Source organism: Lissotriton vulgaris, chromosome 3_1, assembly GCF_964263255.1.
Source record: "Lissotriton vulgaris chromosome 3_1, aLisVul1.2, whole genome shotgun sequence".
NCBI classification, from domain to species: Eukaryota; Metazoa; Chordata; class Amphibia; order Caudata; family Salamandridae; genus Lissotriton; species Lissotriton vulgaris.
The window spans coordinates 534,587,449-534,614,931 of record NC_141689.1 but is presented as its reverse complement, the minus strand read 5'-3'; the positions used below and the strand labels follow the sequence as shown (position 1 = coordinate 534,614,931).

The window sequence follows — 27,483 nt, the reverse complement described above, 5'->3', positions numbered from 1 at the left end:
CAGGCGTAAATGGGTTAGGTTCTCCCTGCCAGAGTTCAATAAGGCTCTTACCGCAGGGGGGCCCCCTGGAGGTGACGATGCGGACACTGCAAATAAATTGCTTAATGACCGTATCACGGCCGCCTTGGATTGCACGGCCCCATTAGGCCGGTCGAAGGAGGGCGCCCGTAAACAAAGAACTGCACCATGGTTCAACGAGGCACTGCGCTGTGCCAAGAGGGACTGTAAGCGTGCAGAAAGACAGTGGAGAGTGGCCTATGATAGCCAGATGACAGAGAGATACCTCGTCAATAGACGGGCTTATCACAATCAGATTAGGATAGTGAAAGCCGCCTATTATGCTGACAGGATACTGGGTGCAGAGAACTCAGTTAAGGAACTGTTCAGTGTATATAAATCCCTGGCCGTCCCTAAAGCCTCCACAGGAGGGGAAGACCATTCAGCAGCTACCTGCAATCGAATTGCTAATTATTTTGGGGACAAAGTGTCCAAGATCTACTCTGCCTTTCCTGCCCAACCCTCAGTAGGGCACGAATTGGAAGTATTAGTAGGAGAGGCAGCTGGACAAAACATGCTGCTCAACTTCACCACCCTTCCAGCAGAAGATCTAATTAAAATATGCAGCTCAGTGAAATCTGGCTCTCCTCGGGACCCGGCCTCTCCTAAACGGCTGGGGGATAGCCTGATGACACTCGAACCCTACATTAGGCATCTGCTGGATGTTTCCTTCCGGTCCAGTTCTATGCCTGAGGTATGGAAACAAGCTGTGGTGCTCCCCCTCCACAAGAAGCCCAATATCAGCTTTGAGAAGCTGGATAATTTGCGCCCCATCTCCCTGCTACCCTATTTTTCTAAAGTGGCGGAGAAGGTGGCCAACGTGCAGTTAATGCAATTTGTGGAGAAGACCAACCTTCTTCATCCCACCCAATTCGGGTTCTGGCCTCGTCATTCGACGGAGTCAGCTCTCTTCATGGCATCCGAAACCATCAGGCAGGGTGCTGACGAGGGCCAGACTATGGCCTTGATCCTTCTGGATCTCAGCGCTGCGTTCGACACTGTAGCACATTCCATCTTGCTACAGTGTCTGAACAAAGGAGGGGTGAGAGGTGCAGCGCTGAAATGGATCCAATCATTCCTATCTGGCCGAGGTTTCCAAGTCAGGCAGGGCGACTGCTACTCGGAGCGAGTCGCCTTGGACCAGGGGGTGCCGCAGGGCTCGTCCCTGAGTCCAACTCTTTTCAATCTCTACGTTGCCCTGGTTGCCACCATAGTGGAGAGTCACGGCCTGCGCATGGTGTCGTATGCCGACGACGCGCAGCTGTAATCTCCCTGTCACGTGCGCCCAGTCTCGCGGCGGACATCTTCAGAGCATGCATGCAAGATCTTGCTGCCTGGATGTCTGCCAATTGCCTCAAGCTCAACGGAGGCAAGACTGAGGTGCTGGTCGTGGGGGGGGGCCAGGCGGCGTGGACGTCGGCGTGGTGGCCACCATGCCTGGGACCAGCACCAATCCCCTGCCAGGAGGCGAGGAATTTGGGTATCTGGTTCGATCCCAAACTGACCTTCGGACCCCAGATCAATCGCGTGGTCGGATCATGCTTCGGGACTCAAGAGCCTCAGGAAGGTTCTGAAGTTTCTGCCTATCAAAGCACGCCAAACATTAGTGCATGTATTAGTCACATCGAAGATGGACTATGGCAATCTCCTCTATCTAGGGACCTTAGAGAAGAATCTGAGCCGCCTGCAGGTTTTGCAGAATGCTGCTGCCCGACTGGTGCTCAGATTACCTAGAAGAGCAGCCTCCAAAGCGGCGCTCCAGGCCCTGCACTGGCTCCCGGTGAGAAGCAGGGTGGAATTTAAAGCACTCTGCACCTGCCACCGGATTGTCAATGGTAAGGCACCCCTTCCACTGCAGGGACTGTTGACACAATACGAGCCTTCCCGTTCCCTAAGATCTTCCGGCACGGGGCGCCTGTCTATTCCCAAGGTGTCTAAAGCTCGGATGGGCGGAAGATCCTTTAGGTATCTGGCTGCGTCAAGCTGGAATAAACTTCCTGTGGCGCTGCATCAAGCTGGAATAAACTTCCTGTGGCGCTGCGTCTAGAACCTTCAGAACTTATCTTCAGAGCCAAGTTAAAAACATTATTATTTACCCGGTAATAGGTTCCCACCTTAGTACTTCTCCCACAGCACTTGCTCCTTAGCGCGGGGACACGCCGTTGTGCGTCACCAAGCGCTTTATAAAACCCCTTATTATTATTATTATTTATTATTATTATTATTATTATTATTATTATTATTATTATTTACTGTCTTTTAAGTCTCGTGTTAAAAAGTCAAACAATCAACTGCCTGTTATTTACCATATGATTGAGACCTATACAGGGTGATGATGGTGTCTTTCGCTGTCCATAAATGCATGATGAAATAAGGATCGGATGGTGGACTTTCTTCACAGTTCTGTGGATTAGCTTGTGGTTTCTTTTGGAATATTTAAAGCGGTGACGTTCGCTGCACAAGCCCAACCCGAGAGGCAGGGGGTCTATTAAGGCGTAGAGTTCAGTGAAAATATATACTCCAGTTTTCTCAATCAGAGACCGACACAGGGGCAAGATTAATAATCTGTTCCTTGTTTAATAGTTACGCATTTTGGCATTTCCTGCCTTGTTCACACAACAAACGTCATTAACAGTTAACCATTAAAATAAGAGAGCTGCCGGTCACATCTTGTTCTCTTCACATAGGCATAGAAAACAGACTCCACTCCTCAATCCCCACATCAGTGGCTTCATATTTCGTAAATTCTCGCAATTGCGGAAAATATTAAAATATATTTTAAAACAATTGGGGGCTTGTTTTCCACTCTTAGCAGACATAATTGTGATTCATTATCAATCGCTCGTTTCCATTACATTTTTTGGGAATCACACTAACTAGTTGTCAATTGAAGCCCTTGTTATAAGCTCCTTAAAGCGAGAAAGGGAGTGTGCTGCTATAGAGAAGAGGGGGTAGATTTCGGAGTGCTGCCTGTTAACTCCCGTTTATTGAGTTTATCCTGTGCAAGTGCTGGAATAAACTCCTTCTGGCATACAGATGACTTTAAAATTTGAGCGAGGAAAAGGGATAACGTGTGATGCTGGCCAGTCAGGGACTCGTATTTATCTTTGGCAATTTGGTCAGTGCAAATCTGATGGAGTTCGTGAACTTCCCCAATCTTGCCAAGGTGCATGTCATGTTTTTAGTGGAGCACAAATCTGAGGCCTCCCTACAGTTCCTAACTCCCCTTGCCCTGAAGATGGGGCAAAGCAGGCAGTGTTGCTCGTTGGCCCGTTTAGAGCAACAGCTCAGAAGATGCAGCCAGGATTCTTTGCGATACATGCATAGCCTGCATGAAACCACCTCTTCCTTGTGGCCCAGGTGGGATTAAAGTCGGAGATTAGTAGAGCGATGAGCCTCAAAAGAGGATTTTCCTGCGGGCCAGGACTGTCTAGGTATGATTGAAGTAGGGTGTCTTTTCTCCAAGATGTATGATGCATCCACTGCGATGGGACTAGCTCAAACCTTTCCATAATCCTTATCAGATGAAGTTACTACAGCTGTCTGTACACCTATTTTACCAGGCAGACAGCGGAGTGGCAAGGGAGTGCAAACTTTCAGCCTTGACCTTCAGGCTGCTGATTGCCCGTCCAAGCCCAGTTTGCCAGGCGCAGCCCTCCTCCTCAAAGATTGTCTTCTGATGGTGTTTTAGTGAATCTTCTATGTTGCGCAGGACCCTGATGAAACACCTATAGGTTTCCCTGGCTTGCCAGGTCTGGTCTTCCAAGGCCTAACTCCAGCCACAGCCTATTTCTTCTGGCCTGCAGTGGGGCTAACAATACTACCATATATGCCTTAATCTGAGTGACTGTTAAGATCTTATCCAGGGCACCTTGAAAGGCCAAATGGCCATAGTTGAGGGCTGGGATTAATTTGGCTTTCAGGACTGTCAGCATGGGTTCTGCAGCTGAGTTTTGTGAGCAATTGCTTAGGCACTTCAGTGTGTGGAGGACACGGTTGGACTTTTATACTGAGGTGCCTTAAATGACCAGCCGGTTTGGCCCCCTCAAAGCCAGACCCCAAGCTAGTTGTAAGCTGGCGGTGTTGCTATTGGCAGGACTCTCAATTGCCAGTGAGTTTGCTTTTAGTGGGGATATTTACCGAAGACGACTACCTTGGTATTGCTCAGATTAACCTGCACATTGTTCTCCTGATCGGAACGATGGAGTGCTCTAAGGGCTCTCTGTAGGCAATCTCTGGTGTGGTCCATGATTACCGTATCATCTGCATATTGTAGGATGGAAACTCGCAACCTGCTCAGCCATGTAGTAACCAGACCTTCGCCTTGCAGCACCCAGGTCTGCAGTGTAAAGGTTAAAGAGAAGGGGGCGCCAATACGCATCCCTGTTTTAGCCCGTTGTTTTTGGCAACTCTGGCGGTTACTGTGGTAGGGCTTGTTTTAACGCGAATCCATGCACCTGCCAATGAATCTGTTGAGTATAGCTGTTCGTACTGCATCCAGGCTTGTTTGGCAACGCCCTTCTCCTTTGTCATACCTGGGTTGCCGAGCCGATTTATATGCCTCCACAGACTGGAGTGGTTCTTCTTTCTATAGAGTAAAGACTTTGAGCCACTCCGATTCAATATGCTCCCTCTTGAACTCCCATGCTTTTTTTTTTGTAGACCATCCCAAGCGCAGTAGTGGAATGGCCATCATCTGCTGTGCTGACTCTTGTCCTGGCATCCAAGGCCCAGCGAAGAGCACATTTGTAGTTAAGTCCTTAGGACGACAGTGAATGTTTGATATCATTTCGAGGCTATTGCTCAAGAGTTTGCATTGGCCATTCCCGAACACCTGTTGGAGGTCTGCAACAAGAGCTTCCCAGTCTCCTATTACTGAAGTTGGAGTGGATGACTTGAAGCCAAAGTTTCTCTTCTCGGTCCATGCTAGCAATTTATCTCTTAGTTTAGCAGACCGTTTGATTCTTTGAAAAACCGTGTGGTGCTCTTTCCTGTTTTCCTAATTGCTGGTAATATTAATGCTGAAGGAACAGCTAGTTGCAGGATAGTTTGCAGGGGCCTATGGTCTTTTTTCGCCCTTGTCATCAATTTCACATTTTCCAGCGTAGGGGCAATCCTATCGCTAACTAGGATGTAGTCTATTGTGGATATATGTTCCTGAAAGTGGGATTCGGTCAACAGGAAGATAATTGGGCTTTCTTTGGTGTGTGGGTCGAATTAAGCGTATGATCATAAAGTAAGGCATAAAGGGGAGCAACACTGCCCCCTTACCTGAGGGATTAGGTGTCTTGTCTAGGTCCCTCGTGTTAAAGTCCCCAACTGAGATTGAATGGTGAATGTCTTATTTTTTAATCAGCAGGTCATCTATCATTCTTGTTAGGGAATCCAAAGTATCTTTCTTCTGATGCTATGCAGGATTAATATAGCAGTTGATTAACAGCAGACAAAGGGATTAGGAGCCAAGCTTCAGACCTTTTATTGGTAAAGCTTGGCTAGCAGGTGATTTAATAGTTATTTCAGTGGCAGCGATTTTTTTTTTTCAGGTGTATTTTAAAAATACTGAAAGGCCTCCAGATTGTCGTCCGATTATGTTCCTTTTTATAGCTGCAACATGAAATTCATGATCTCTTATAAAAACTGTGTAGTTTTTGTGGCCTCAGTCTCCTGAAGAGACACGATGTCGCTGGTGGATAGATAGTCATAAGTAGACTTATCCTCGAGATTCCTCCTATGTACCAGGAGATAATTGACAATTGTTGTTGGCTGGGGGCATCTCCTGGCCCCTCTTTCCTCCGTCTCTAATTGTCTGAATGAGCCAGTTAATAGTGCTGCCTCTGTGTTCTTTGAACCTCTATGTGGACAGCTGGAGGTGGCTGAAGGTGCACTGCCCGTTGGTTGTTACAGCAAGTAATCCTGATGGCAGTGGGAGTGCAAGATCGTGTTTGACCGATTCTGCCACCCTTGATGTTGCTATTAGTACCCTGCAGAACTGAGGGGACCCCCTTTGCCCCATTCATGGGGTAAAGGACATAGGGGTATTTCTCTGGCAGAGGGGATTAGACATATATTCCCCAGTCAGCCAGCTGTGGCAATTCCCCAAGTACTGTGAGTTGGAGTCGCTGTGGGTGGAATCCCACCGAAGTTGAGTCACTATGGGTGTTCCCAGGAAGGTTCAGGAATCTTACCCGCTCCAAGTCATCTGAATGAATTTGAGCCTTAGATGTTGCATGTTTAAATAGGTGAAGGATGTTGCTCCTATTCAGGATGCCATGAGGGCCCTTGAAATGATATCTTGGGGGTGAGCACAACCTCATAGTTGCGGTAGGTTTGATTGAAGGCTGATGGTACTACTGTTCTAAGCCACATTTTGGTTGATGACTGGGGAGCCAGGGCCAATGGATCCCTCTGAACTTTTCCAGTTTGACAGCTGGCTAACCTTCCTGAAATATGGGACTTCCTCTCAGGCATCGTGGACTTTGGCTGTGCAAGTATGGGAGTCCCTAATGGGCACAATAACTCCGCAGCACTTGAGGCATTAGATACAAAGGCCTGAGTACTGGCAACCATCTTTGTGAAATTTAACACCGGTGCATCTTTAAGCTCGGGACGGGTTTTGCAACAACGAGATTTTGGGATTCCTGTGAATTAATGGACTGAAGAAGATATGTCCTCAAATCGCTTCCTCTTTTATTGTCTCTAATTTAGCCCCCTGTTTGAAGGTAAAAATTGGATATAGTGGCTTTTCATTGTCGTTTCCTCGGGTGCGTCTGTTCAGGGTAGATGGCAGTATCGTCCTTCTTTTAGCTTTGGCTTTTGTATGCTGCCTCCTCAGCTTTTTCTTGGCTATCCTAGATAGAGGGGCGTCTCGTGACACAGGTTTGATTGTTGCCACAGTGTTGTTGCTGCTCCCTTTTTTAGCTCTACCGCGCCACGGGGGCTGGCCTCGACTGGGCTGGTGGCGATTCAAGTCGTGACACTGGGCTTAGAATAACATGGATAGACTTGTGGCTGTTGCTTAGATTTGTTGTTGGGTTTGGGGGGAGACCCCTCTGCACATGCTAAGCCTTGCATGAAATTGACCAGAGCTGTTGGTCTGGTAGTTGCTGGTGGTGTGCCCTCCTCCCCTCTGAGAGCCTCTACGATTTCCCCGAGAATCTCTGAGAGAGTGGCCCACCTATCAATAATTGCTGCACATGAACAGTAGGACTATGTGGCCAGATTGCTGAAAATGTTCTCTTCCATTGCCTTCTTCCAGGAGCTTAGGTTCACCAGGTGCTCCACGATCAATGTTAGAAGATCTGTGAACCTCCATTTTTGTGGACTGCCTAATTAAGGCTCTTGCTATAGAGGCTTGTGCAACGCTTATGGCTGTCGAATACAGATCTTCCGTACTATTCAAAACCTGTGCATCAGGGGGAGATTCCTTTGCCCCTGCCAGCGTTCTAAACAACTTTGGAGTTCTATTTTTCTTTCTGTTTTTCTTTCTATTTTTGACTCCAATATGTTTAGGAGAAGCCTGTGAGATCAATCATTTCAGTGGAATCGGTCATCAGGCCAGTTGTGGGTGAGGTGGGCGCTGAAGTGTTTGAAAGGATTTCCCGCTTTAAATCTTAAGGTACAGATGCGCCGTGATGGTGTATTTGGTCAAAAATGACTTGAATACCACCCTCCTTTTAAACATTTTTTTTTGTAGCAAACTCCCTGTCGCGCACAGAAATGTGTGTATTCGTTGGAATTTGTCACAGGTTCCCTCACTGGACTTATGAGAGAGATGTTGAAATCCTTGGGATCGTGACGAACCTTTAATAGTGCCAAATTCAGGAGCATCCCTCTCCCCTGGACATAAATGCGATCTGCACTTTGGGTTGAGCTTGCTAGGATGGGGGATGTTAGTGATGCTCGGACTTGGACCAGCCATGGAGTTGATTGCTTTTAATCCTTCTGCTTCCCCGACAGTAGAAAAAGCCGGAGTAGATCTTGATCTTGCAGATATTTGAAAATACTGCGTGGTAAGGCCTGTTTGAGGGGATTTAAAAGAAAGTTTCACAGGTGACTGCAGCTGAACTGTTATCCATGTGATTAATTATTATGGCTCCCGGTTTTATGCTATTTTTTTTCCATTTCAGTCTGTAGTTATCCATATTTATTATGGGTTTTGTGGAAAAAAAAATCTGAAACTTGAATATTTCCACATTTATTTAACAAATAAATATGCAGTCATGCTTGAATGCCTTCCAGCTTTCAGGGATAAAAACATCTGCAGTAGATAATTCAAGGCACTTATATAAAAATATGCACATTTTAGTATCAGCCTTTTGCATATCTACTGCTGTTTAAACCTCTACTAAAATTCCTTTCTTTTTTAACCCCTTACCTATCAATTCGCATAGTTAGTTGACTGGCAGTCATGGCAAAGTAAATTTAGAATCACTCAAGAAGCACCCAATTTCCATTTTTATCCACATTTAAAAATAAATACAGACTAGAAAATAAATAGTTTTCAATAGCCAACGCACTTGTTGTGCTTGCTTGTTGTGGAAACCTAGTGTCTATTGTGATAGATTCCGAGCTACCAGGTTCCTCAGCTGCTCTTCAGCCACTACTATTGCAGTAGAGCAGGCATGGGTTAAAAAGGACTCGGCCTACCCCTGTTACCCTTTCCCCCAATCTTTGGGAGTTCTTTGCGAAAGAAGGGGTGGGGTCAGAGGCACTGCTGCTGCATGGCTGAGCGAGGCATTCGGAGACCCCACAAGCCACTCCCAGACCTAGCTGGGCCGCTTCCGTGGAAGCCTCGGCGCGCACACACTCTGCGACTGCTTACTAAAGCCGCTGTACGCACGCCACATGCCGTACCCACCTCGCAGCAGCCAGAGAAGCTAGAGGGGCTGGGGCTGAACCCTGCAGAGGTTCTTCATGACCAGGAAGTGAGGGGTGAATTCCAACGCTCCAGCTGACATGTTCGCACAATACCCGCTCGCCAGATGTCCAGTTCTGTGTCACACTTCTCTGCTCCGGCTCATGTCACTCCAGCTAGCAGCGACTCGTCACTAAGCTGCAGCACTTCCGGGTCAATGCAACATACTGCGCAACACTAGAGAGATTTTATCTGTGGACACTTGTTAGAGAAGCGAACAATAGAGCAAGTAAGGTGGCTGTTACCTACTGTTTTACATGAAAATCTCATCTTTATTGATTGACATTATTAGATTTAGTGTACTGAATGCTAGGAAATACTTTGGAATCATGAAGGTCACTTTTACAATTTTTTTTTATGAAGAAAGTTTTTTATTGTGATCGGTGTGATTAATACAATAAATGTAATATTGCTATACTTAGGCAGTTTAATAGTTAATAATTTTTCGACCCATCTTGGATGTTACATGTCTTGCAACAGTCAAGATATTTATTCTTTGTAGTGTCGGTGACTAATAGTTGGCAATCTTATCAATTAGAATTTGAAAACCGTCAATGACAACTTCTTTTTTTTGATCGATCTTTAGGGCTGTAACTGTATTGGACATAGAGAAGAGCACGCGAATAGAGCGATGTTCATAGCATGTTGATAAAGCTGTTGGAAAGTGGGTCACTTGGCTTGTTGTTGGAAACTATTATGAGAAACCCATGTTGAACCTATAGAATTATGAAATGGGTCATTTTTATAATTTTCTTTATATGTGGACTTTTCGATAACATTAATATTGATAAAATCTATGCCGGTGTTTATAATGATACATTCACACATAAGAACAAAATCACATCACTATTATCAAATTCTCCCGTCATAAACTCTCCATCAACCCAGACTCAGAATTACATAGTCGGGCAGGTTCTGCGACTTACTGATTGACAGGTGGGGTGGCATGTAGCCGGCAGCCAAATACTCGATCAGGAAACTCTAGATCAATTCCCACCCCCATCTGATAAGCTCAGCCACACCACAGTGGTACAGGGAGATTGGCCCCAATAAAGTACACATTGTCGGAGGGGATGCATGCATTCCCAAAACGCCATAAAGTCAGATGCTACATTAAGTTAGGAATACTCCGCCAATCAGGACACAGTGCACACACAGTACACACAATGATCACGCGCTCCTCATGCCGGACATCTGGACACTTTACCCACTGACCCCCATTGTGTCCATGCAAGGTCGCGGCCCACCTGCATTTATCAGGGGCCTTATATATGACTCCAAAGATAAGGCCACCCTTTTTTTTACCCAAAAAACGTATAGTCCTAAGTACATTAAGATACCCATAGAAATGTTTATAACCCTCTTCAGATTGCTTGTACTTGGCGACCGTCCTCAGACCCTCTTCTGTAACTGCTCCCGACCGAAGTGCTTAATTAAACCAACTGTTCCTGTTTTGCTTAACACATCTTGTTTGTTTTTTCAAGGTAATTTCATATTCGGGCAACAGTATTTCGAACACTAATCATGTCCTAACGCAGACATACATTTTGTTTTGCTTCACATATTTTCTACTTGAGCTGATCCTGCTTAAGCTTTTAGGTTCATACAAATACTACAGCAAGTGCTTGTTTGAAGAGTCTGAGCAATGTTTAAATGGTGTTACATGCAGGTTTGTAGCATTAACCAAAATGTTTCTCTTAGATGAAAGAAACCATCATGAATCAAGAAAAACTTGCCAAACTTCAGGCACAAGTCCGCATTGGTGGTAAGGTAAGGGTTATAATTTTGTTTTGCCTTAATACAACTGCTTGTTTTGGTGTTAGTGTCCATGTAAAACTATAGTATCACACCATTTTGTATGTGTATCCTTTAATTATTTAAATAAAGCTTTCTGTTTTAGTTTGTGAATTTTTAGTAAAGCGTGTTTTGTTTTCTATGGACCATTTATTAAGAACCAAATAGTCTGCAACCAATTTAGCAGAAAGTAGTTTATTCTTAAAGCCTGTCTTCAGTCAAGAGTAAGACCAACTCTTAACTAGAGCAGTCACTATTTCTACTGAATAATCCATACACACTGTTTATTAAATGCACGTAATCCTCTCTAACAGTTATTACTGCAATTTGTAATGTCCTCCATGTGAGTCTTAAACATAGATAATCAGTCAGGGATTTAGTTGACTTTATGATAGCTGTGAACGTTGACTATGTGCTCTTTAGCCAAATTACGAGATGGACCCATCCATATTTTCTGAAATGGCCCAAATTGTTTGGTTAGTATTTGATATGCATTTTTTACAATTTTGAAAGAATCCAGTGCAAATCAATATCTTAGACGCTCGCCTTTTTCATCTGTATTTTTTGGAGCTCATCCCACCACCCAATCTCATTTAAATATCTATTCAGTTAAGTAGTGATAATACTGAAAATATGCAACATTTTGTATAAAGTTACTTTTCTTTTCTAGACCGTGATGATGGTTATTCTTATTATTTAACTCGGTGGCGTTTATTTTATTGGCCTAATGAGGTTGAGGGTGAGTGAATATGCCAAACAGTGAAGCTGTGAATTTTAGGCCTCACATGTGTTGCCAATGTATGTATTTGTTATTGAGCTGTTTTACTGACTAACTGTGGTATACTTGGTGGAATTACAGAGCCGGTGTGCTGAGCTGTGCACAAATCCTAGAGTAAATGTGTTACTTGAAATGAGACAAGATTACAGCCTTCAATTATTACATCCTTCTATCCTTTCATTGGGCTTGTACATTGTTGATTTAACACTGCAATCTGTCTGCATTGACTAAAATAACCCATTCCCGCTCTCTGTACTCTGTAAAATCCTCCCACTCCAACCCAGCCACCATGGTGATTTGAACAAAGCCCCCTAACTTATTCTGCGTGATGTATTGTAACAATTTCTACCCTGGCCTGCTGAAAACGCTCCTTGTTAGAATGCCAAGAAAACCAGGCCTCCACAAAGTGCCTTACTACCCATGAGCAGACCACACAAAATTAATTTCATATGGGGCCATGTCACTTACATTATGTACTTAATGCTATGTTTAGAATGTCACATCGCTGAAAATGTGTCGAGCCTGCTCTGCATACTCTTCACTGGTTGCCAGTCGAAGCTAGGATCATATCAAAGGCTCTTCTGTACTAGCCACCACTCTCTCTCTGGGGAAAAGGCCTAAACAAGCTGCAGAAATTAGCTACACACTATCCCTGATGATCACCTTCACTCAATCGCTGCTAACTTGATTCATCATCATTTGTTGAAATGGATGAAGCACTGAGACCGATCCCATGGAATACAAGACCCAAGAATCTGGTATTCCCTCTACCCATCCATGATACCTGAACACAATCACAAATGTTTCAGGAAACTCTTAAAAAAATATATATATATTTTATTGATAATCGGGAACGCTTTCATGATAAATCTACAAATAGAAGTATTTACAAGAAAAAGCCACTTTCACAAATTGCTACAAAAAGTATATATACACACACTATCAGATCATGGTACTGTCTCGTGCAAGGTCGGGGGTGGAATAATAAAGACTTCAGGAGGCGCTCTTAAACGACTGGGTAGAATAAGAAATACTAAGAGCAACCTCGGGGATTACATCATGCGCAATGAAACAGGAGAACTTAAGGAACCTTCAGGATGGTAAAGATAGATGGTGAGGTGAGTGATACAGTTTCTCTCCAAGAATGATTTGAATGCATCTAACAGGAATTGGGGGCCATTATCGGTCAAAATGTATTTGGGTAACTCTTCACTCAAGAATAGTCTGTCTAAAAATGAAATGACCAAAGAACTGTCTGCACTGTGAACTATTTTTATCACAGGCCATTTGGAGAAATGATCCATAACCACCAGAATGTACATGATCACACCATCGTGGCCTTCAATTGGTCTGGTTATATCTAAACCTAACCTCTCCCACGGCATTCCTGGAAGGTTAAGGGGAGTAAGAGGAACTCTGGAGGTTCTAAGGCTTTTATCTGAGTCATTGCAATTCACGCAGTCTCTAAACATAACCTCAACTTGCTTGTCGATTCCTGGCCACAAATAGCTGTTTTTGACTCTCTGCTTCGTTTTGGAAACGTCTAGATGACCAATGTGGCATAGACAGAGGATTCTGCTTATTAGTGTGCTGGGTGGGATTGCCTTACCAATTCTGTACAGAACTCCATTTTCCAGACTCGGTTTGTTCCTTATTTCCCCAAAAATGTTATCATCATCATCAAGGTGTTTTTTCCCAGGCCAGGAGTAGTTGGTGTATTGGCATACCTTGTGTAGGGTGGGATCTTTCAGCATGTTCAGTCGCTGTGATTCCGTCCAGGTTTGCATTGAACAGTAATGCTACTTTCTCTGCTTCTTCCTGATCGTTAAAGATTTCCTCATGGGGTAGGGGAAGTCTGCTTAAGAAATCAGCCACTTTGTTCCTGACTCCAGGCCAGTACTCGACTGTAATTGTAGTCCAGCAATTTGACTGACATCTTGCTGAGCCTGGGGGAAACATTCTGCAGGCCCGATGCCGAGAGGATTTTGATGAGCGGTTTGTGGTCAGTGCGTAGATGTGTTGTAACCCCTGACATACACCCTGAAGTAGTTTAGAGCCCACGAACAAGCAAGCATCTTGCGTTCGACCACTGAGTATCTTTCCTCTGCAGGATTCCGGGAACTTGACACGAAAGCTACCACCCACTCATTGTTGTCGGAGTCTACCTGTGTAAGCACAGCACTGAGCCCTTTGTTGTTGGCATCAATGGTGATGTAGGTCTGGGCTCTGGGGTCAAAACCTTTAAGAAAAGGTGCATTGCCTAGTTCTTTTTTGATGAAATCAGAGGCATTCTGACAATCCTGGTGCAGGACCATAACTGTAAATACAACATGTGCTCCAACAACAGGTCAAGTCTTCACGGTTTGATCCCCTGAAGAATTTAAGTGACCATTATTTGCCCCATCAGAAATCCATTAAAGTGAACTATTCTGCTCGACATTTCATACTACAATTGGAGGTTTAGGGCCTGTGTAAAAGCCAACCAGCCTAAGGGAGTCCTATATTGACTCAAAGGAACACCCCTCCACTCTGAGCTGGAGGGGTTATATTTTTCCTTAAATCTGAAAAAAATAATCAGATGTTGTGCAGCATCTGGAAAAAAAGCATCACGACACTGCAGCACCCTGATGTGATGATGCAAGCATATTGTTCCAAAGTGGCAATCTTGAAGCAGTACATGAACATCATTTAAATGTGCGGGCACATTTTGAAAATGATCATCCCAGCATCACATTGGATCTACCTGGCCCTTCAGATGATTATTATTATTTATTATTATTATTGATAATATTGATTAATAATTAGTATTATTATTCGTTTTTAAATTTTAAATAAATATCGCACAATGAGAGGCACTGAAGCAACAGAGTAGTGGGTGGGACAAGAAGTCAGCGCTTGAGGCGGGGTGCCGAAAAAATGGATGATGTGATAGTCTAGTCAACGTAACGATCAATGTAAAATGATCTTCTCCACCTAACTATCTAATACCATCCCAGACCACTATCCAATACCCTCCCAGTCCAGAAACAATAGCTCTTTCACCCAACTACATCTCATAAGAGATACCAGCACCTTAATGAAATAAATATCCTGTGTTGTTGATCTCTAAAACTTAATACACTTCTTCTTTGAAGATCTATTACTATTAAAGTGATCAGCAGTTTGAAGGGGTCACTTTTTGATTGGGCTTTAACACCACAACTGTCAGCTGACCTATTTCTTACAGTATCTGCTTTGGGTCTGGCGCTTTTAACATTAGCTTTCTTTAGCTGCCCTCTTCGAACTATTGGCTTGCGACATTCATTCATGCAGTGACACAGCCCAGTCGAGTATTGATCTTTCACCTCATGCCTTCTTCACTTGAGACAGATACTTTTCTTAAATTCTGCCTCTTCGAAACATTGCAATGTTGACTCGTTGGTGACTCTTTCTTTTAAATATCTGATCTTGAACGGATATCGCGTGCAGCTTAAATTTTCAGACGCACAAAATGGCAATCTTAGGATGGGGGCTTCTATCCAATACACAGAGTAATGCGATACTTATAATGTCATGATGCAGCATACAGGTGTCTCTCAGTATCAAAGATACCTCTTCAAAACCTTCCATAACTGAGTTAATACTCGGATGTTCTTTATACGCAGGTGAAATCCTAAAACCAGCATTATTTATAACTTCATGCATAAAGAAATTCAGTCCCCCCTCCCCCCCGTTTAAAAAAAAAAAACCACACACACAAAAAGATGCACATGGGTGCTAATGGGTGCAGAGAAAGGTATGTGAACACTTCTCAGTGCCCCTTGTATGTCAGCCATTTACCAATGTATGTTTACATAAAATGTTGAAAATGCTTGCTGGTAACCCATTTTCTATTTCCCCCTGTAACCCATATTTTGACAGATGCACCAAAATCGACTTTATTGCTTGATCTAACTATTATAGAGCATTTAAAGTAAGTTTGCTTTATTTTACTTGTTTTTCCCATAAAGGGCACAGCCCGCAGAAAGAAGAAGGTTGTGCACAGAACAGCTACCGCCGATGACAAGAAACTTCAATTCTCTTTGAAGAAATTGGGTGTCAATAACATCTCTGGAATTGAAGAGGTTTGTTCAGCTATTTCAAATGGAAAATGCAAATAATGTCACTGTGTAAGCGGCCATCTCCCCTACTTCCACCACTTCTACTTGGAAGCTTTCTTTGATATTGATGTTCCCATGATTACCTCTGGCTATGTCCAGGATGCCAGTACAAAATGTAATAGATGGTCATTTTTAACAATGATTTCGTTAAAAAAAATAGCACATGTAATCTCTTAAAAATTGTAGTGTAAGGAAGCTATGCATTTCCTGTAGTTAACAGCTCTGATATTATTACAAGATATCTATTACTACACATAATTGCCCAAGTACTGTTCCAGATTTGCTTGTCACATGGCATTGGCGCTAGTAGTAACATCACGTTACCATTCAACTCATCAGTGTCATTACAGGGTCTTTGTGTCCCACAGGCCTTTGGGAGCTCAGCGTAGTCTTTGGCCAGGCTGCGTGCCGTTGCTTCCATGACTTACTATGTAGGGACTTTCGCTGTGCGTAGCAAATTATGCGCACGGATGACCTTTGGCAAGGCCCTGTGTACATTACATTTACCCCAGAATGCGCTGGGTATGGCCTTTGGTTATACCAGTCAATTCTGGGCAAAGAACTTGCATTTGGCCTTGCTCTGCGCTCACCGTCATTACACACTTTACTGGACATGGCATGCATTTATACCAAGTGTGCACTGGTTTGTCTGCTCACTACCGCTTCTAATACAGCCTACAGCACACTTGTGAGTACATAGGCCTTGCATTTAACCACACCCGTAGTTCTGTACCTCTACCCTCTCTTTATCTGTGCATGCAAGAGATCAGTCATTTGTAGCTTTGTTGATTTTGTATAGCAGGATACATATAGCTCTTCCGACACCTAATGAGGATGCTACAGCGGGACTCCAGAAATAAATTCGAAATCACCATGGCCATTTCTCCAAAACATCAGAAAACACACATAACATTCAACAGTGGGGTCCATTACTCTGCATACTTACTCTGTTCATTTAATTCAGCTCAAAGATTTGGCCAACAACCCAGGAGTCCTACTATAACATTGGCGGAGTGTCTAAATCTATTTAACTATTTATTATTTACACCTGTAGTTTAAAATATTTTACCATGGTTTCTTTAAACACCTTTTTATTCAGACACACCACCATAATGGCAATGGATCTGCTAGAACGAAAATTAGGCATAGGAAAAACCAAAGACCAGCTTTTACTTTTCCATTTTATCAAATTTTATTCAAAGCAAACTTTTAGTAATGTCCGACATTTAGACATTTATTTAATTCTTTATTCAATAAGAATCATTAACTTTCTTTTAAAAAATGATCATTTATTTAAAGTTTAGCAAAGAACAGATAGTTCCAAATTCATTCTCTCCTAACATCCCTAGCTAACACCCTCATTTTATCCTAACAGACCTGCAAAGAAAAATAATCGGTCAGAAAACAAAGTTCTTGCATCCAAGAAATCGATCTTCAGTCCGGCAGCATCTCCAGAGGAAATCGAAAAAGCGACCCCTTCTAAGCAAAATCAGGGGTTTTCATACACTAAATCCCTAACTTCATCTATCTAAAAAGTAACTAACATCACCAATAAGAGTTCTGATTGGACAATTTTTGGGGTGGATGAGCGCTTCCTCATCATTACAGCATGTTTTTCGGCAAAAAATAAAGGTTCTTTGTTTAGGACAGTTCGTCGCCTAGGCGCTTCCTTGCATTCGAAACATGCGTTAACTTTCCCAGGCTGTGGGCACTACATTGTCCATGCTCGGCACCCATCCTAGGTCCCGGGGTAAGGTGGCCTTGAACTTCCCATCAAGCACAGTCAGCTCACTCGCGCTGGCAGAAATTATTTGATGCGCATGCGTAGACCAATACTCTCTCACAGTGACTCAAAACTGCCATTTTCTGTGTAGGCCTCACAGGCCACATTTTGAAACTATCATAGAAACAAACACAAATTCATGTTAATTATAGTAATTAAACCTTTCTGTTTACCTCCCACCACTCTAATATTTCCCTATTAATTGTTACCTAGCGTATAAGCCACATAAACACGTTTTATACTTGCATATCCAGCGACCTTTTAACACAAAACGTTTACAATAAGCACATATAAATTGCATTTGTTTATAATTAAGCTGCACATTAATTCACATCACAATGACATGTATTAATTAATTATTTCACTCAATGCAGGCAAGATTAGTACTTCCCATGTGTTCGTGAATGCATATTACTCTACGGTTGGTTATTTAAACACATCACACCATTAGTTTGTTAAAGTTATAGAACATTAATTTCACGAGGGGTACACAAAAGTTTGCGTTTACCACCTCGCTCCATCCAGGACACACATCTTTTGAGTACATTAATGATATGGTGTTTGTAGTTTAGCTTATATGTGATGGGATAGGTAATATTCTTTTGGCTCATAGACATGCTAAAATAATTATGGTGTGGCATGTGGTAGCTGCTCCCAAGCAGGTTGTGTTGCAGAGTATGATACTGTACCATGAGCTAGTTCAGGAAGGGTCATGCTCACCACAGTTGTAGGCAAATATGTGTTCCAGCACCATGATGCATACAGTGTTACTTTGGAGGCTCTTGACAGCAGAGCTGCAGAGATTCTGATGGTTCCTGGGTAGCACAGTTCAATGAGGTGGCATCCTTTCATTTTAGATTTGGTGCATTTGTTCCTGCTAGTAGGTTGTTTGCTTTTCTGACATTGTGCAGTGCAGCAGTGAGTATTATCTGGGGTCCACGACTTCCTCCCAGTCTTAAAGGAGAGCTGCTGGCAAAGGTTCCGCCCATGTCAAATATTCTTTCTATATGAATCTAAAGGGTCTTGGCATATCCCTGATGACGTGTTAATGGTTCTACAGGGGCATTATTTATCCCACTTTGGAGACAGAAGTAGGAAGCTTGTCTGGGAAAGCTCTCTGAGCTAAAGTCATAGGTTAGAACATTCATTACAGGTCACTTGTCTACATGTGTATCTGTGACAAACTGCACTTGGAGCACAGGTCGCTATATGATGGACCATAAAACAGAAAAAAGGAAGGCAAGAGTGCATTTTTGAGCACACCGAAACCTATACAGTACCGAAAGGGATGGGGCTTGTTCTCGCACCCCCCGATAACTCTTCCAAATTAAGGGAGGGAGCCGTAAGCAGAGGAAAGAAACAGTCTATGGCATCTACAACAAACAAAGGAGAGCGTGCACAAACGGCACACTGATGCACACACATTTACACAACTATTAAACACATGGGGATAGGCACGAACTCTGTTCTGGTTGGATTTCACAGGTGAGAGCAAAAAGGCAGTCTCACAGGGGTGCAGTTGAAAAAACCCATTACGTTGACCATAATTCACTACTACCAGTCAACCTTGTGACCTGTTAAGCTGGATCAGCAAAACCCTTACAGTGGTTGGGATAATAATATGGTGTTCCTTCTTCAATGGAGCAACGCTCTGTCATCAAACATATCTTATTAAAAGGTGGAGAACTTTGGATAGCTGAAAAGTTTCCGAGCCATGAAGATGGTTATTTGGCTCAGTAATGTTTGTGGCTAGGACTAAAAACCATATATAAACAAAAGGAATCCACTACTGGGAAGGCGTGGTCCCTACAGTGGTGGGGAGCACGAAGTGTTTCTTAAAATACCCCTCACACCAACAGGCCCCTTGGTGTCATGCTTCATCATCGGGGTCTTCGCCCTGCTTCCCCCACCCTGCTTCCCCCACGCTGAGCCACGTAGGGGAAGCAGGGTGGAGACTCGCTCTGGAATCGATGCAAATTGGCTCGATATAACCCTCCACGTTCTGAGGCTCATGAAGCTCAACAGCTTTTAACAATATGTTTGCGAAATACGCAGATACTTTCTTGAAAAGTATTTAGGTACACAATAGCCTTTATTTATTTTCATTCACTTTTCTGTAAATTATAAATTTTGTTTAAAAAACGTGAGTAAGGTGGAGATTTGTGCACCCCTTCATGAAGGAGTTATGACTCCGAAACATGCCGACGCACACGAGGTGATGTACATTGTAATACATAGGAACCTCGCCAACACACCTTTTTTAATAGTGCCAGCTTGGAGAATTATTAAAGATTTTTTTAGTGAACCTCACGAGCCAGGCACTTTTTAACCTATCACTATAAACCTCACCACTCACTTTAAATTTTGCACACACCCATTCTCGCACACCACATAGTCGAATAAAGTGCTCCCGCGCAGACTTAGGTCGTAGCACGCCGCATCCCGTAGAAGGGTGCGAAGACCCCGATGATGAAGCATGACACCAAGGGGCCTGTTGGTGTGTGAGGGGTATTTTAAGAAACACTTCATGCTCCCCACCACTGTGGGGACCACGCCTACCCAGTAGTGGATTCCTTTTGTTTATATATACTTGACTAGGGAGAATTAATCCACTGTTTTCTCTCTCTCCCTTTTTTGTTGTTTTTCTAGGACTAAAGACCCTCTTGTTCCACTCAGTCTATGGCTTTAACTGTACCTTAACAAGGCAAGCCAGCCAAATCAGAAGCATCCGTCAGAATGCTCCTACTCCCTCAGGTCCTAGTCCATGCCTATCCGAAATACTTTTCGAACAAGTCTTATTGCAGTATAAGCACACAGATGCACTTAAAATTAATGTAAATAGTCTTGGCCTTTTCTTCACCTCTCCTCTCTTGATTTGCCATTTTATATTGAGTTTTGTGATTTAGTCCAGATGGGTACACTCCAAAAAGTCTTCAAAGGTTCCAAAGGTTTGAAAAAACAGATGGCAACATTCTTTGTTGAAAAAAGAAAATTGTGCCCCATTACAGAAAGGCCTCAGACTCCTTGTGGAACATAGCTAACTTTAACCTCCTTTTCAAGTCATTTGGAAGAATAAGCCTGACTACTTACGGATCCTGGATCCCCACTAAACAGGTGTCAAGAGTTTGGACATGCGATTGTAGGTTCCTCTCAAAAGCCCAATTTACATGCACACAGTCAAAGTCTTGTGTGCAAAGTCCCAGCAGTGAAAGACCTAGAAGTTTTATCTGGAGTCACTGCTCTGTCTGCTTTCAAGATGACTTTAATTACTCGTATCCTATTTTTTGGTTGCCTTTGTTCATTCTTACATTTAATTTCGCCATATTGTTTGATTTTATTTTTGGTTCTTCTGTTCTTTTTTCCGGTGTGTGTGTGTATATGTATATGTATGTGTGTATGTATGTATGTATGTATATATATATATATATATATATATATATATATATATATATATATATATATATATATATATAGTTATATGTATATATATGTGTGTGTGTGTATATATGTGTGTATATATGTGTATATGTGTGTATGTGTGTATATGTGTATATATGTGTATATGTATATATACGTGTATATGTATATATACAATCTATCTATATCTTTTTTTAATTTCATCAATGGATCTTCTTGTTTTTCCTAGTTTGTCCCTACTCCTCATCAATTGTTCATTGTTATATTTTTATTGTCTTACCCTTTTTTATTCCTCGGATAGGAGGATGTATGTTTGACCCACAAGTTCCTTGACAGTTTAAATTGTTGTTGTTTTTTTCCCCCTGCTCCTGTGTGGTCTTGATGAGCCTTTTAGTCACCGGTATTACATTTGGCAATTCAATCACAAATAAAGTACATTAGCCATTAGTTTCACAGCTGGTGAGGAGGGATTGTATTTGAAAAACGAAACAATAATGCATAACTCGGAACAAATTGGATGATCGTGAGGTCTCTCCTTTTGGTTTTTGAGTTGTATACTTAGCAGGTACTCTCCGTTCTCCACTGGTGTTGCAGTCCTGTCAATACTATTGCACTCCAGTATTATAACTGAGTTACTCCCTTTGGGGGAGAGCCTTCAGGAGTATTGAAGTCTAGCAGGTTTACTGTAGGAGATGGTAGTGGTTAGGATCTCCAGTTTTGCATAAGCCGGTAAATGACACTAGTGAGTGCTCAAAAACGAGTATTTCATGAAATAAGACATTCCTTTACATGTAACTAAATAGACCAGTTCGACCAGAACGTACCAGTGTCCCCTTGGGTCGAGATACAACACCAGACTCCCCACTGTGGGAGCATATGAAAAGCCTGCGTACCTCCAGTATAACCACTGCCATACCCCTGGTCATTTCATGGCCTGAGATGAATTAAGAAGTAGCCACCCATGCCCAGGGTGGAGGGGAGCACTGTGGGTGTGCCTCATGTCAGCAGAATAAAAATGTCTAGTATCCCCAGTGCACTTTCAGATTATTAAATTAGCTGTAGGAAATATAAAATGCAGGCAGAAGAATAACAGACCAGGCAACAATCCATATCATTTCCAGCCCATGCTCAGGTTTTTTAGACCAAAAGTGTTCATTTCTTTGTCGTTTTTTTTTTGTTGGGGGGGGAGGGGGTGGGGGGGGGGCTACATTGTAGCAGAGTCTTGCCATCTAGAATAGTTGGGGATTCTGTTGCACAGTGAATCCACATCAATTCACGTAATTGTAGCGGTAAGCCTTTATAGATCTTGTGAGAAAGTGGCTCTGTATGTACTGGACCGAAGTAAGGTAGTGTGTATAGAGTCCACAATCCCCAGAGGTATAACAGAGGTTAAAGTCAGGTGTGACCTTACACTCTAAAGTGGTAGCTTGGTCGAGCAGTAAGGCAGTACCAGAGGACAGTGTAAAGCATTTGTTGTACACACTGTCAGCAAAAGGTTTCACACAGTCAAGAACTGAACTCTGGGCCAATTGATTTTATATCAAAAGATATAGTTTTAATTTTAGAACCAACAGGTATCAAAATATGCTTTTCTCGAGATGTGCACACTCTGGTAATTACTTTGCAAAGAGGCAATAAATGTTGTAAACACAATGGGTACAGTGGTTGCAGTAGGCAACACAATTCCTAACACAATTTAACATTGAGTTCAACGGGGTTTTCTACATAAATTCCGCTGATTACTTTATAGATTACTTTGGTAACTCCAGGACTGGATCCTAGATTCAGTCCTGGGGTCTTAGCTGAAAACAGTTTAGTAAAAACGTTTTAGTTATTGCAATGATTTTTAAAGAATATAAAGGTATTTTAAAAGTTGACACAGAAACTTTTCAGTAAAAAATTAGCATTGTTATCCAATGGAAGGAAATTCAAGTAACCGGTAGAGTAGGTTCTCGCTACTTTTGTAATCCAGTACTGGACTCCTAGGTTCAGCACTAGGGTCCCTACCTAAGACAGGTAAGCAATTCCGTTTTAGTAATTGGTACGATTTGGAAAGAATATCTGTAGTTTGCAAAAATAGACGCAGAAGAAATTTCGCAAAAAAAGTCAATGGTTTCCTATGGAAGAAAATTCAGGTTTCTTGTAAACACAGTTAGGATTACTTTTGCGGTTTAGTACTGGGCTAAAAGGTACAGTACTGGCTTCTTTCCTGATCACAGGTGAGTACTTCGGAATTCGTTATTCGGCTGATTTTAGATGAATATTTGAAAGTTTCAAAACTTCACACTTAGAAGATTTATCGAGTCAAACCAGTCAATGTTATCCTATGGCAGAAAAGTGAGTTATCGGTTTTCAGGTGAGTACTCGACTGGTGAAGTTAAGGTTCTGGGCATAGACTCGGGGGTCCCGCAGGGTCAGGTAGATACAGTTGGTACACCCTCCGCGTCACAGGGGCAGCTGAGTGCAGAGGTAGTTGGGCCCAATGTTATCCAATGGGAGGCAGGGGGCCTTAGGTTGGTGAAGTAGGATAGGACAAAGGTTGCACGGCCAGAGGCACTCGGGCGGCTGAGTGCAAGGTGCTTTTGAGCAGTCCGGCTCAATGTTATTAAGTGAAGATCTTGAAAAGGGAACAAAGGCTGCAGGCTCGGGACGGAGGATCTTCTGGCGCGACCAACACTTCGGGGGAGGGGGGGTTGGGCACAGGGGGCCATGGGGCGCTGGGTGCAGTGGTGTATTTTGAGGTCGGGAAATCTTACCCCTGCTGGTCGCTGTCAGAGGGGTCCTTTGTTCTGAGGCTGCAGGCGTCCGGGTCGTCGGCGGGTCCTTGGGCACTGGATTCCAAGTCAGAATCACCGGGGGACGTCCTCAGGGTCTTGATTCACTCCAGCACAGGCCAGGCTTGGCGGGTGCAGAGTTTGCGTTTCCGGGCTGATGCCAGGGCTTGTTACTTGCTTTGAGCAGTACCACTGCTCAAGGGAAGCCCAGGCAGTCCGAGTCACAAGGCAGTCAGGTACTCCGGGGTTTTTGAGGTTGCTGGCCACTGGAGACGCTGGGGTTTAGCAGGAGCAGGTTTGAGGGTCGAAAGGCCGGTAGGGCTGGGGCCAAATCAGTTGGTGTCTTACTCTGTTTACCAGCTGCCCGGCAGGTCTTCTTGTTCTGTAGTAGGGGATCTCTGTGTATAGTCATAATCTAGTGAATAGTCCCGCCCATGTGCGTGGACCCCGGCAATCAAAAATAATCTCTTAAGTTGTCAAATCATGCAGACACTGCAAAGACACTTGAGAGAGAATTTAAAGACAAATAATGCAGCCTATATCCACAGGCTACACTGTCCAGTACTTCAACTAGAAATTCCACCAAACACCACATACAACACAGCCTGCCCAGTTTCTACCACAGAGAAACTTTCCTCCACCAGTAAAAGACTCTGGAATGATAGAGAGGAAGGCATGGACCGACAAGCCCCATAGGCTGCCATTATGTGGCTTAAATAGGATACTGTGCCTTTAAGAGAACTCTCCAGAACTTTCTCCTAGTATCCCAGAATGCACAGCAGGTCCCTCTTACTTTCAGTTCTTTTTTCCGGCTCCTGCTAACAGGACCCTGGCATTGAGCTCTCCCCTGTTTCAAGGGTTTATTGGATTTTTGTCACTTTTTTGTATAAAAGTGTTTGAGTATATCTTTTTTAGTGCTTCCCTTCTCTCCTGTGTGTTGGTTCAGGCTTTTTAGGGCTCTAAAATGCCTGGTCTTTTCGACAAATGCCCAGCATGTGGAAGGAAGAAGGCCAAGAGTGATCCACACGACGTCTGCTTCGTCTGTCTCCCTGACACACATGTCCCTGAAGACTGACATCTGCCAGCAATTTTCAGCAAGGACCCTGAGGGACAGGCTGAAGATTAGGCTTCAAGGCCTTGAAGAGAGACGACTGCAGGTGGGTCTGGGCAGGCTGGGAAGGTTCGCTCTGCCTCTGCTGAGGCCTCTGGGGGGCTCCCCAGAGGCAGGAAGGCCAGCAAACGGTCCCGGTCTCCGTCGGCGTCGATTGCATCGACGACGTCGAGAGGGATGACGACGGTGTGTTCCCCATCTCCCCGGGGCTCCGGGTCAAGACGGCGTGAAGATTCGACGTCGAAAGGCCTGGATAGGCCGCCGTCGAAACCACCGTCGACTGCATCTTCGCCATCGTCGACGTCTGAGTCGACCTATCGACGGCCAAGACGGAGCGACAAGCATCGCCGCTCGCCGTCGAGACAACGGTCGACGTCGAGGGTCTCCTCGACGTCGAGGACCTCGAGAAGGAGGAATCCACGCTCGCCGTCGAGAATGGAACGGTCGACGTCGCGGAGGCGGCGTTCAGCGTCAAGACAGAAGAGGTCGACGTCGCAGAGGCGGCGTTCGACGTCGTGGAGGAAGAGATCGACGTCGCGGAGGCGAGGTTCGACGCCGGAAAAGCGACGCTCAGCGTCGAGAAGGAAGAGATCGGCGTCTAGGAGTCGCTCCACCTCTCCTAAGCGGCGCAAGAGGAGTTCTGGCGCCAGAAGTCAGGCTGGATCTAGTGGAGGACGCAAGAGGAAGCGATCGCCTGCTGAAGGGGCTGGGCCTCAGCCCCCTTCACCGAAGGAGTCACTGGGCTCGGTGTACTCGGTGGTATACGTGCCAACTCTGCCTAGGTCGCCCCCTCCGCCTGTACCTAAGGAGGACCCTCCCATCAACCCTCCACTTCCGCCAGGCCGTCCACTGCCACCGCTTCCACCGCATGGGCCTGCCCCTCGGTCGGTGATACCTCCGGTCCCTCAGCCGAGGTCCACGTCATTACCTCCTCTGCCAACACCTCCTAAGGGGACCCCGAAACCTAGACCCCAGGAGGAACCGAGGAAGACTCCCCACGGAAACCTGTGGAGCGGCCACGGCTGGCAGATCACGCTCTCGCTCTAGGAGGAAGGAGCGTTCGCGCCACAGGTCGTCCACGCGGTCGAGACACCGCCATAGGAGGCACAGATCTCGCTCTCGCACGAGGTCCTCAGGGACCAGGGACTACTCTCCGACCTTGTCGGGATCACCGGACACGAGGGTGTCTCCGATTGATGACCTTGTGGCGTTCCATGATGTTCTTTTGAGAGGCGCTGCAAAATTGGGCATATCTTTGACGGTGCCCACGCCTAAGACATCAGTCATTTTCGAGGCACTGCACCAGAAACACCTGTCTCGTCCACTGCTGCCTCTGGTGCTGGGCCTGGAGGAACCAGCCATGGACCTTTTCCTCACCTCTGCGGTGACGAAGGCGGCCCCATCGAGATTGCTGAAAAAATACCGGGCTCCCGATTCGGATCCGGCCTTTCTAAGGGCGGAACCTCCTCCAGATTCTGTAATTGTGACGGCAGCCCGCCAACAACATGCCACCACCCCGTCATCCACGGTTCTTCCGGATAAAGAGTCTAGATGGATGGATTCAGCCGGAAGGAAAGTATGTGGAACATCGGCGACCTCTATGAAGGCTGCGAGTGCCACAGTTTTGTTGGGATGCTACGACCGCGCCCTCTGGGACTCCCTCCAGCAGTTTGCGGAACACTTGCCTCGCGAGAAGCGGGAGGACTTCCAGGAGGAAGTGCTGAATGAAGGGATGCTGGTAGCGAATCCGATTATCAGCGCTGCAGCAGACTCATCCCTATTAGCGGCACATGGTTTTTGCCATGGAGTTAACCAGCGACGTCACGCCTGGCTCCGCCTTACGTCACTAAAACCGGACGCACAGCAAAGGGTAGCCAACCTTCCATTCTCTGGCGAGACCCTTTTTGGGAAACATGCGGATGACGAAATGGCCCGCATGAAGGCGGAGGCCGAAACGCTCACGGCTGTGGGCCTGGAAAAGCCCAAAGAAGCGAAATCGTACCGCCCATTCCAACTGCGGTTCGGTGGGCAGGGCAGAGGACGTGGCCAACCTTCGGGACAGTCACAGCAACATCAACAGTTCCGTAAGCCGTTCCAGAAACGCCAGAAGGGCAGAGGAGGCCAACAATCTGCTCCAGCGACCAAAGGCCCGGCCGGGTCTAGGCCCTGAGCACTTACTTCCCCCGGATCTGTTACCCAATCCGGTAGGGGGAAGCATTCAATTTTTTCTGGCAGAGTGGAGAAAAATTACTCAGGACAAGTGGGTGCTGAATATTGTTTGCAATGGATACAGTCTTCGGTTCACCAGCCCGCCTCCAGTTATTCCACCAGTCAGCTCGCAGTTTCAGCTTCGCGAGATCCAGGCGGAGGCCGATATCCTGTTAAGGAAAAGGGCGATAGAAGACGTACCTCTGTCTCAAAGAGGAAGAGGTCTGTACTCCCGGTTCTTCCTGGTTCGCAAGAAGGACCAGAACGAGTTCAGGCCCATTCTGGACTTGCGACAGGCAAACAGATGGATTCGCAGGGAAAAGTTTTGCATGCTGTCGTTGCATCAGATTTATCCTCAGTTGCAACAGGGAGACTGGCTATGTGCTATAGACCTACAGGATGCGTACTTCCATGTGTCCATTGCACACAAACGCAGGAAGTTCCTGCGGTTCCAAGTCGGCGCCAATCATTATCAATACACAGTACTCCCATCCGGACTAAAGTGTGC

At 44.8% G+C, this 27,483-nt stretch overlaps 1 protein-coding gene across 1 annotated transcript in view; it reads left to right on the top strand.

Annotated features, from left to right (window-relative positions):
• BTF3 (basic transcription factor 3) overlaps positions 1-27,483 on the top strand; it is a 94,690-nt gene that overhangs the window by 13,897 nt on the left and 53,310 nt on the right. The window contains exons 2-3 of the mRNA XM_086960794.1: positions 10,673-10,741; positions 15,533-15,646. Of these exons, the coding sequence (XP_086816920.1) occupies positions 10,673-10,741; positions 15,533-15,646 (183 nt within the window). The remainder of the gene's footprint in view (positions 1-10,672; positions 10,742-15,532; positions 15,647-27,483) is intronic.